The 10599-nt window shown below is 41.0% G+C and overlaps 1 protein-coding gene across 1 annotated transcript; it reads right to left on the reverse strand.

Moving 5' to 3' along the window:
* Window positions 1-7702: 7702 nt before the first annotated feature.
* si:dkey-175m17.6 (N-acetyllactosaminide beta-1,3-N-acetylglucosaminyltransferase 2) lies at window positions 7703-10532 on the reverse strand. The gene is made up of 2 exons (XM_061800174.1): window positions 10325-10532; window positions 7703-9768 (listed from the first exon to the last, which is right to left on the reverse strand). Exon 2 carries the CDS (start codon window positions 9741-9743, stop codon window positions 8397-8399), a length of 1347 nt encoding a protein of 448 aa, XP_061656158.1. The 5' UTR covers window positions 9744-9768; window positions 10325-10532; the 3' UTR covers window positions 7703-8396.
* Between the last annotated feature and the right edge of the window lie 67 nt (window positions 10533-10599).

Raw genomic sequence — 10599 nt, forward strand, 5'->3', positions numbered from 1 at the left:
AATACCCATATTCTTAAGAAGTAAAATTTGCTAACTAGGGATCTAAAAACATTCAGGAATAATTGGTTTAGTGTATGTAGCATGTTTTTGCTGACCAAACAGTATTTGTGTGTTTTGCTAATTCCAATTAAGTTTGTGTAAGATTAATTATAATATGTATTTTGACATTAATATTATTATTTTGTCCTTAGAAATCGTTCACTAATGAACCTGTCACCAATATTTTCAGCCTCATCATGGAGTCAAGTGGTCTATAACCCATTCACTTACACCTTTGACAACAAAACAACAGTGTTCCCTGACTGTCCTCTAAGACAGTCTAAAGTGTGAGCACAGAATCATTCACTCCTCCTACACATTGTTTTCTGTAGGTTGTACGCATCTTGACCGAATCTCCTGCGGCATGCACCTTTTGTTTGCCTCTGTGCACTAAAGAATTTACCATTTGCATTCACAAACGATGCGGTGACTGAATGTCACTGAAGCCTATTCAAAAACAGGATTCCAAGATCATTACTGAATTTGTCAAGTTAAGCCTGAGTGAAAGCCATTATAGCTTGAAAGTGTGTTTTGATAGCTGATAACAGGACATCCTGTCAATGAGACCAAAGGGACGCGGTACTGTATATTATTCATGTGCATGTGTGCATTTATGCGCACTTGTCATTTATCTCTCTGAGGACATTTATCTTTCTCAGGGCTAAGATGGCTTAAAGACATTGAGACCTTGAGAGTGAGGACATTTTTACTGGTCTTTGCTTACTCCAAGTTGTGTGCGGGGCTACGGAAGGGAAATGGATATTGGTAGACGGTGTGTGCGTGGCGTGTGCGTGTGTGTGTGTGTGTGTGTGTGTGTGTGTGTGTGTGTGTGTGTGCATGGGCTCTGTTAATGAAATCGATTGCAATGAGAAAAGGTTGGTTTCCATTACCGATTTAATTATCCTCCATTAAACAAACATGATCGGACCTTAAGATCACTTAGGCTACAGCCTTTCATTCATTTGCACGCACACACACACACACACACCGAACAAAAGAGTACATGGTCTTCTTTGCTCTCATGGCGATTCAAAGAATAATCACAACTCTACATAAAAACCTCTCCATACAATTACAATAAATACATATTAACTAGAATATTATTTTAAAAGAACTTTTTAAAAAGAAAGTTTTTGAAAGAGAGCACATTTTTGGGTACTAATTAATGCAAAGAGTTTGATACGCACCTGGAAAATAACATATTGCTCAAGTAACCTTTAATTATATGTTTTCATTAATAATTAATGATATTCATCTTCGTGACGACACTTGTCATGTTGATGATTTCTTAGAATAATTATCAACAATGATTTAACAATGTAGGAAACAGATAAATATCAATATGCAAAAAGTGTTTACATTTTCAAATGATCACTTCTACAACATTCCTTGGAAATCACAATTGCCCATCACTGGTGGTCCTTGGGGGCTACCTGGTGCCAGCGGCCACCATGCCGGTGACCCCTAGACTAGGCTATTGTACAAAAAATTAAATGGCGTTAATAGAAACTGGAATAATTGGCATTCCTTCCCAAGGATTTGTTTTATTCTTTTCTCAAAGAACTCCGGTTTGCTCCTACACACCAAACACATGACCGTTAGGTTAATTGAGGAGGCTAAATAGCTGATAGGTGTGAATGTGTGTGTGAATGGTTGTTTCTGTATACGTGCCTTGTGCTACCAATGAGTCTAGGGTCTACCTCACCTTTCGCCCCAAATCAGCTGAGACAGGCTCTCGCACACCAATAACCCCAAAGACAAGTGCTAAAGAAAATGTATGTCTAAAAATAAAACAAAACTATTTATAAGAAAATAGATAAAGGAAGATACTAGGCCATTGTACAAAAAGTAAATAAGTAGTAGAAAATATTATATATTTTGTGTTACTTCCCATTATCTACAAACCTGGTTTTGTTTATCCTCTAAATCTGACCAACCCAAACTAATAATTATGAGCTGCTTTTTAAAACTTATGTTGACTTTGAACTTCGAACATAAGTTGACTTTGAACTGTGTTCAAAGCTTGACTTTGAACACACCTGACCAAAATAAGATGCTGCAGCAGACAGTCAGCTGCTTGGCTGTGGTGGAAGTCAGAGACAGACAACTGTGAGATGTATCTGCTGGTGTCTGTGCCTAATTAGGCTGCAGATTCCGTGCTCTCACTCGTTCCTTCTCTGGTGTGATTACATAACAGCCGATGCGGTGAAATATCTGAGTGCGGTGCGGGTATGCATACACCCCGTACAATATGCAAATGAAGGTGAGAGCAAGTTTGTAAAATGCAGTGAGTCAGTGAATAACCTACAACCATTGAACAGTCTCTGACGGCTTCATTACATCACCCAGTTTCCCCCCTTTGTGTTTATTCTTGTCCCTTATTGCTCATTTCGTCTCATCATTTTTCTTGTCACAGATTCACCCAAACGTCGCCTCGTTGCCACTTGGAAAGTGCAAAAAGTCACTGACTCTAATAATCTAATCCCCATACTTTCATAACTGATATGCTTCGTCTTTTAATTATTTCATCCTTATTACTCCCTTGTTATCTTGGAGGCTCCTTCCATCAATTTGTTCCAGATCACTCCGATCACCATGAAGGTTGTTAAATGAAACCTTCATCAGGGGCATAATAGCTTTGCATCATTTATTGCGTGAGGCATAAACCAGATGCATGGTAGAGATAGCAGTACGCTTGTTAGAATATGCCACTTTAGGGACAGTACATTAAGCTTTTCTGGAGAGTTGACAGGACTGAAAGTGGGACTGAGGACAGTTGTATATTCTGACACATGCTGCCAGCCAAGCCTAGCAAAAAGTAAGATAAAACAAATGGGAGGAAATCAGTCAACCCATTTCAAGTTCAACCAACATAATGATTTCTGACAACATATTTCAGATTTGCAGTAACTAAGGACAATTTTACACCAACTGGTACAATTGAATTTGACTGGCTGCGATTGGCTGGCGACCAGTTCAGGGTGTACTCCTCCTCTCGCACGTGTTGCCATTTGTGAGGCGTGAGTGATGTTTGTTTTTAATATACTTCACGTAGCACATAGCGTTCAAACTTTTATTTTCTTGGATTTATCCAGGGCGGCACGGTGGCCGACTGGTTAGAGCGTCAGCCTCACAGTTCTGAGGTGCGGGGTTCAATCCCCGTCCCCGCCTGTGCGGAGTTTGCATGTTCTCCCCGTGCCTGCGTGGGTTTTCTCCGGGCACTCCGGTTTCCTCCCACATCCCAAAAACATGCATGAATTGGAGACTCTAAATTGCCCGTAGGCATGACTGTGAGTGCGAATGGTTGTTTGTTCCTATGTGCCCTGCGATTGGCTGGCAACCAGTTCAGGGTGTACCCCGCCTCCTGCCCGATGACAGCTGGGATAGGCTCCAGCACGCCCGCGACCCTAGTGAGGAGAAGCGGCTCAGAAAATGGATGGATGGATGGATGGATTTATCCAGAAAACATTTGCGGTTTGGCTTTACACCACAAGATGGTGATGCCAATCGTCCAGTGGCTACCAAAGTTTGCTTTGAGGCAGAAGCAGATAATTATCTGCAAGAACCAGCTACAACTGCGAAACAGACCAGTCCCCGCTAAGGATGCGAGGTGAAAAATGTATATATATATTTTTTTTTCTTTTTTTTTTAAGTAAATGCAGCGTGGCAACAGTTGCAGCTCTTGTCAGAATAAAGTATCTATAATAGTCTAAGATTCATTGTGATTCAAATCTGAGAATTTTGATTTGGTGATCGCTTTTTGAATCCCTGCAGCCCTAGTATACCCTTATTTAGATGTTTTTTTAATTATTATTGTGACTTCTGTAGGCAGGGTTCAGAGAGGGCATTAGAGTGAGGGGCTGTGCCTTCATGTCATGCCCTAGAGCAGATATGGCAGCTCCAAAAAAAAAACAGTTCAAATTCCAATACTTTAATCCGCAGTGGGTCTTGAACCAATGCCCTTAAAGACTAAGCTAGTGTCACCCCCTAAAGTTTTTCAATATACTTGCGCCTCATCAAGATTTTCCAAGTGCCGAATGCACCAGTGTGGTCACTCACCAACCAGGAGGGAGTGGGGCTCTTTCGTCTACATGCCCAAAATATTTCCACTTACCGATACTTTGGAACTCTATAATACAGATAAGGATGGCACTACAGGAGAATTATCACTTCCTACACAATGGAACCACTGCTGCATTTCACTACCTCCTGCTCCCTCACGTTTCACTTTTTTCCCGCCTCATCACCTCTCATTCTCTCCCCTCCTCCTCTGGCATTCTCTCATCTCCCCCACTGCATCTTCTCCTCTGAACCCCCCACTCTGCCTCTCTTCTCCCTCTCCTGCTCCCTACGTCTGTCTGCTCGAAACTGGAGCAACATCTTAATCGAGGCTCACAGACGTGACGGGAATTTCTTAGCAACCCCCGGCTCTGCAGTAGAGAAACACACACACATACGCACACACACACACACACACACTGCTTGGCAGCCAATTAGCAGCAGGCGATCCAATGCCAACCAAATGACTGCATGTTGATGAGCTGGCAGCACCGTGTGTGTGTGTGTGTGTGTGTGTGTGTGTGTACGTTTGTGTGTGTGTGTGTGTGTGTGTGTGTGTGTTTAGCTGGTGGCCATCACAAGCACTAACATAGATAGGAGTCCATCTCTTTTATGTGTTCAGTGGAAAGAGGGGGATTATGGTGCATTAAAAACGTCTCCATTAGGGACAATCTGAGACAAGTACAAGGAAGTGGGAGTTTGCGTCCTGAGATTCTCTTTGCGTGCGTGTGCATGTGTGTGTGGTGCTGTCCTGGTTCCTTCAGTGTGTTTGCCCACAAGCAGCATTACGAGAACAATGGAGATGATTTACATGGACCCGATCCTTGCTTTCTCTTCCTCTTCCTCCTCAACCTTCCTCTATTTTTGTTACATATCGTTCTACCCACACCTCCCTTCTATCATGCTTCCATTTTGGGGAGTTCATCCAAAGGTGAAACCACCTCAAAAATAAAACCACTCTGATATTCTCTTTGTGTGTCAAAAATATTCACACCAGCTTCGACATAGTATCCCCCAGCTGTGATGAGTTGTTTGCCTGTAGAGGTTTCATCATCTCTTCTTTCTTTTTTAGAGACAGAATATGTCAAAACACCAAAACTAAAGTCTGCCTTTTCAGTTGCTGTTGCCCTACTTCTCTGCATGCTCCCTCATATAGACTTCATACATGGGCCTGTAATAAATTTTTTAAAAAACTCTTACTGATGGATGAGAAGTTTAAAAACAGTTATGTAAACAGCCCTAAACTGTGTGTGTGTGCATATATACAGGTATGTGCCAAAAGAATTTGAATATCGAGGGAAAATCCATTTATTTCAATAATTTGTTATATATATTCACCACACACAAAGTGACATATTTCAAGAATCGATTTGTTTAAATTTTTATGATTATGGCAGAAAGACAAAAACATTTTATTTAAATAAACAAATCCAGTATTTTACAAAATTTGAATATTTAATGTGACCAACAAAAAAGCATCTTAAACATAGAAATGTTGGCCCTCTGAAAAGTGTATTAAAATAATATGCCCTCAGTACTTTGTTTGGCCTTCTTTTGCATTAATTACAGCATCAAGGCGGCCTGGCTTGGAGGTGATCAGCCTTTGGCACAGTTCAGGTGTTATTGTAGCCCAAGTTGCTTTGATATTGGCCCTCAGATCATCTGCATTTCGGGGTTTCTGTTCCCTCATTTTCCTCTTGACAATATCCCAGAAATTTTCAATGGGGTTTAAGTCAGGTGAGTTTGCTGGCCAATCAAGTACTGATATTTACTGTTATACTTTTGGCAATATAGTGTACAGTATTTACAGACCCTGAGACAGTTGTCCCCTTAATTTCACCCCAGTTCGACGTACCTGGCCACCCCGACGAGCCTCTCAACATGTCGGGATTAATCTGGAAAATATAATCCAATCAAAATTCCATCAGCACTCCCCACACCCGCCCCCGTTGACGATGGGTTTTCAAGATGCAAATAGCCTGTTTTAAGCATTTTATTCACCGTGTGCTATGATTTAAAGCTATGTATTATGTAATTATGCTACCATTTACACTGTACAGTTTGTTGTCTGTGTATTTGTATTTGGTTTTATGTTGTTTTGTTTTAAACTACTATATGCTGTCAGTTTGGCATTCCAAATGAGAATCTGTTCTCGATTTCCCTACCAGGATAGATAAAATAAAATAAATAAATAAATAATTATGTCTTCTCACTGACTACTTTGAGTGAAAGGGTGTAGTTATATAAAATATTTTTTGGGTGTCTGATTAATCTTAGTTCTTAAATTAGCTTTACCGCTAGCGGTTGATTGAGTAAAAACACGTGATGATAACTCATTGTGCAAGGCTGCCACCTTGTGGGGGAATATATCCTATATAAGGCTCTTCAAAACCTGTGTCAAGCTTACAAAGAGAGAGTATGCTTTAGAGTGAGGCTGAATGAGCTTGCATTTGTTTTTGGAAACTCAACATTCAGTAATAATGAAATCCTATTACCACATCCACTACTGTCATACAAATACTGTTGTTGTTGTTGTTTCCTCCTTGTTTTTGACCTGTGCTGCATGCATTCCAAAATGTATGAATGGCTGTTTTTCTGTACAGTTTGTGCACTGTTAGTGATTGGCAGTTAATCCAGCGTGTAACCTGCCTCTCAGCCAATGTCAACTGGGATAAGCCCCAGTTCACCCGAGACCCAAATGAGTAACAGCACTATCGAAAATGGATGGACAAATAATTTCAATAATTTCCTCAACAGGCTTAATTTATACAAAACGTTTTACACACTTGTAAACAAATTCAGGTGAAGCTTCCTCATGAAGCTTCCTGTCAAGAGTCATCAATCAGGGAAGTGAGCACCCTTCAGGTGACTTTTTCTTCTTTCACTGCCAGTTTGCTGGTAGGCAGTACCCTTGGGGGCATGCCTGGAGTGTCCAAGTAAAGAGTCTAGTCACATGAGCACACAGGCTCTTCCGGGATCTTGGATGGAAGTGCGCTTATCACTGCGAAACTGCTCCAAGTGGACTCCTGGTAAACCCCTAATAGATAATTCCTGCAGAGCTGGAGGCTTGACCTTTGAAGTCAGTAGACCAATAACATGACTGAAATACATCTGTCTGCACATTTTCTGGACCACTTATCTTGTTAAAGTGTCAAAGTGAAGCTGCAGTCTATCCCATCTGATTTAGTGTGAGAGGTGGAGTACACCCTGAACTGATCACCTGTCAGTCACAGGGCTGACACATAGAAGATAGTCAGCCATTCAAACTTACGTTGAATTCCAAGACTTCAATAAACCTAATACATGTTTTGGACTGTGAGAGGATGGATTCAAATGTAAAAGCTTGCAGTGAGGCAGCTGTGTGAACCACTATTCCACTGTGCTCAGCAAAACATATTTTGTGTCAATTTAGTGTGGATGAGGCTTAATGTGAGAACAACCACTTTGTCTGTTTTATTGTGTAGTACACGGGCGTCCGCATAGAAAATACCAGTTGTTGTTCAATGTGGCTGTGATGTCACTCCATGTATAGAAATTTAACACTAGATGTCACTCAATCCCAACCTTATCCATTCAAATGATAGTCGGACAACTGTACTGTATTTTTATTGAATGTACAGGCCTGGAATCACAGAAGTGAACAAAGCCAGCACACACCTGTAGTGACAACCTCACTGAGAGGACATAGGGATAAGCATAAGAAACGTCAAGTATCATTCAGATGAATTATAACTTTTCAGGTGTTATTAACAAACACAAGTAAAGCAAAGTCATTTAAACACACACACAATATAAAATAGCACAAAAATATCTAAACAAATAATTTATCGCAAAAAATTGTAAATAGATAACTCTTAGTGACATGTATTTTGCTTACACAGCTGTGAAAGCTGATGTCGAACGGGTCCAAATGTAATATTTAATTATAAGCAAGTAATGAATCAGGAAAAAGTCAGCAAGTATTTCATAACTAAGTATTAGTACTGCTGATGCACCTATTTGTGTATCGTCCTTGTAAGGCCTTTTTAGGTGGATCAAATGTCATCTAAGTGTTCCATAATTGTTAAAAATGATAGGTGACAATCCACCCAAACGATTAGCCTGTTGTGGATCACGGGTGGCTTGAATCTATCCGAGTTGACGTTCAGCGAGAGTCGTTGTACACAATGCGTGTAAACCATTGGACAACCGTGCTGTTTGCATACAAAACATTTTCTAGCATATTGCCACTTAAAATACACACAATGTTCACATTTCAGGTCATCATGGCTGCATTGGTCCTAATGAACATTCAATAATCAACATTGACTGTGCAGATTCTGCAACTTGTGCCATAATGTCAGCATCTCTTTGGGACTCCGCCTGTGAACGAGCAGCACAGATTTATACACGCAAGGATTCTCCCTGTCCGTCTCTGGGAGATCAAATGTTAAAAAACCTGGGTGATGACTTGGAGAGAGCCCGAGTCTTTGCAGGCACATTCCCAGGTAAACATCGTCAATTGGGAAAAGGAAAACCCTTGTGGACACCTCTTTTAGTCGTAATGCAAGTGAGCGAGAGTAAACCACCCCTCCTCCTCCAGCATACGGTGGATAGGCACCTTTGTAGAAACCTTCTGGTACGTAGTATTTAGTAGATGGATCCCGGTTTGGCATAGCATTATCGATGACATCTCCCACAAACAAATCCATGTGCGTTTCATTTGTATTGGCCCGCCGCTGAAGTTTGTTTTCCTCCCACCGCTTGTTTAAGTAATCCAGTAGGGCACCAGTTCGGACAAAGACATCATCATCCCCCTTAAAGATGAATACAGCTGTGGGGCAGTATTGCTGGAGCCAATGCCAAAACAGCAAGTCCTTCAGGGTCAGGTTGAAGAAAGAGTCCCTAAAATCCCACTGGAGGATGTCCCTGTATTTTTGGTTCTCTAGGTCCAGAAAGTTTTTCAGGTCTGGGTGAGGTCCTGTACTCGGGTCCTGCCTCCCCAGCAGAAACACAGTACGCACAAATCCCCCTTTCTTATTGAACTCGCCCATCACAAAACCACTGCTCCCCCATGTTTCACGGATGGCTTGTCTGTTTTCAAAGTTCCCCACTTGAGATTTGATGGCCATGAGGAGCATTGGATAGTCAAAACCAGATTTTGTCTTGTTCCTTTTGCACATGGCGGGTTGATTAATAAGGATTTGATAACTCCTGCAATGCATTGACCTGACAAATGCTCTCATTTGTTCTGGTATATTGTTGACATCATATCGATGATGTTCTGAACACTTGTGCGACACACAACCAGAAAGACATTCATCCCTAATTTGAGTTGAGAGTTTTGCTTTCGGCTTCCTTGATGTTGTAGTCATGTTTCCTCGTAGAATGGGATTGTAGTGACGATCCAAGGAGTGCTGTAACTGGTTCCACAGGGCGCTGTGTTCCAGATGAAGTTTCCAGAAGGGGTTGAGTGGATGAGAAGCCAAGGCCCCAGAATTTGCTGAAATCCCAGGAGCAATATAGTGGACGGTTATTTTCGGGGGAGCATAGGAGATGGTGACCAATATGGTAACCATGATATAAATCAGAAGGTGGCCAGTCATCATGCAAGGCAGCAGGCACATGCAAAGCAGCCTCCTGTTGCACTTGCAGCATTTGCCCATTGCATTTGGTGAAATCAGCACACACCTGCACACAAAGCAAATATGAATCTTTATATATTGTATGTAAAAATTAACAAAGAAGCCTCAAATTACCCTGCTTTCTCAATGAATGTATACCACTGCATTTTGTATATGTTTAGCTCTAGCACTGCAGTCAACCCTCTGGAGTTTTTGTCACCGTGGCGACGGCCCAGTGAGCTTTATTAACTCAGTGCATCATTCTTTATCTACCTGGAGCGACATAAAAATGAACACCCCCTTTACACAATATAGATCTATGAGCTACAATAGTAAAATAGCAAATATTTTGTCTTTGTCTCACAGCTACTTAAATGTCAAATGTAACCCATTGGCCTCTGTTTACAATCAGTAAAATGTCTTCTCTCCTAGCTTTTTTTTTTTTTTAAGTAAGTTGACCCTATATTTCTTTTCTTTATGATCTTCATGACCAGGTATACAAATGCACAATTATTGCATTGAATCCAAAATAAAAAAAATACATTTGACACGTCATATATATAAATAATTTACATGGAAGTTATCAGGAAAAATGATGGAAGACAAATAATGCACATACTTACAAGAGAGCAAAATTCTAAAATTAGTAAAGCCGACTGAGAAGAAAGACTCAGCAAGGTAAAGAGTCCATCTTGCGTTTTGCGTTCTCATTCGGGGTGGATTACTTGCTACATCTATTATTCCCGTCTGCGAGAGCATCACTGATGTCCATCACGGTGTTTAGTAATGAAAAACAAACAAAAAAACCCTCTAAAATCAAGCAAGCAGTTGTTGGCATCACCCGCATCTGAGCAACAAGTCTCAGGTGAGACAGAGAGCACTGCGCATGCGCGTTATT

This window comes from Phyllopteryx taeniolatus, chromosome 15, assembly GCF_024500385.1.
Source record: "Phyllopteryx taeniolatus isolate TA_2022b chromosome 15, UOR_Ptae_1.2, whole genome shotgun sequence".
Classification (NCBI taxonomy): Eukaryota; Metazoa; Chordata; class Actinopteri; order Syngnathiformes; family Syngnathidae; genus Phyllopteryx; species Phyllopteryx taeniolatus.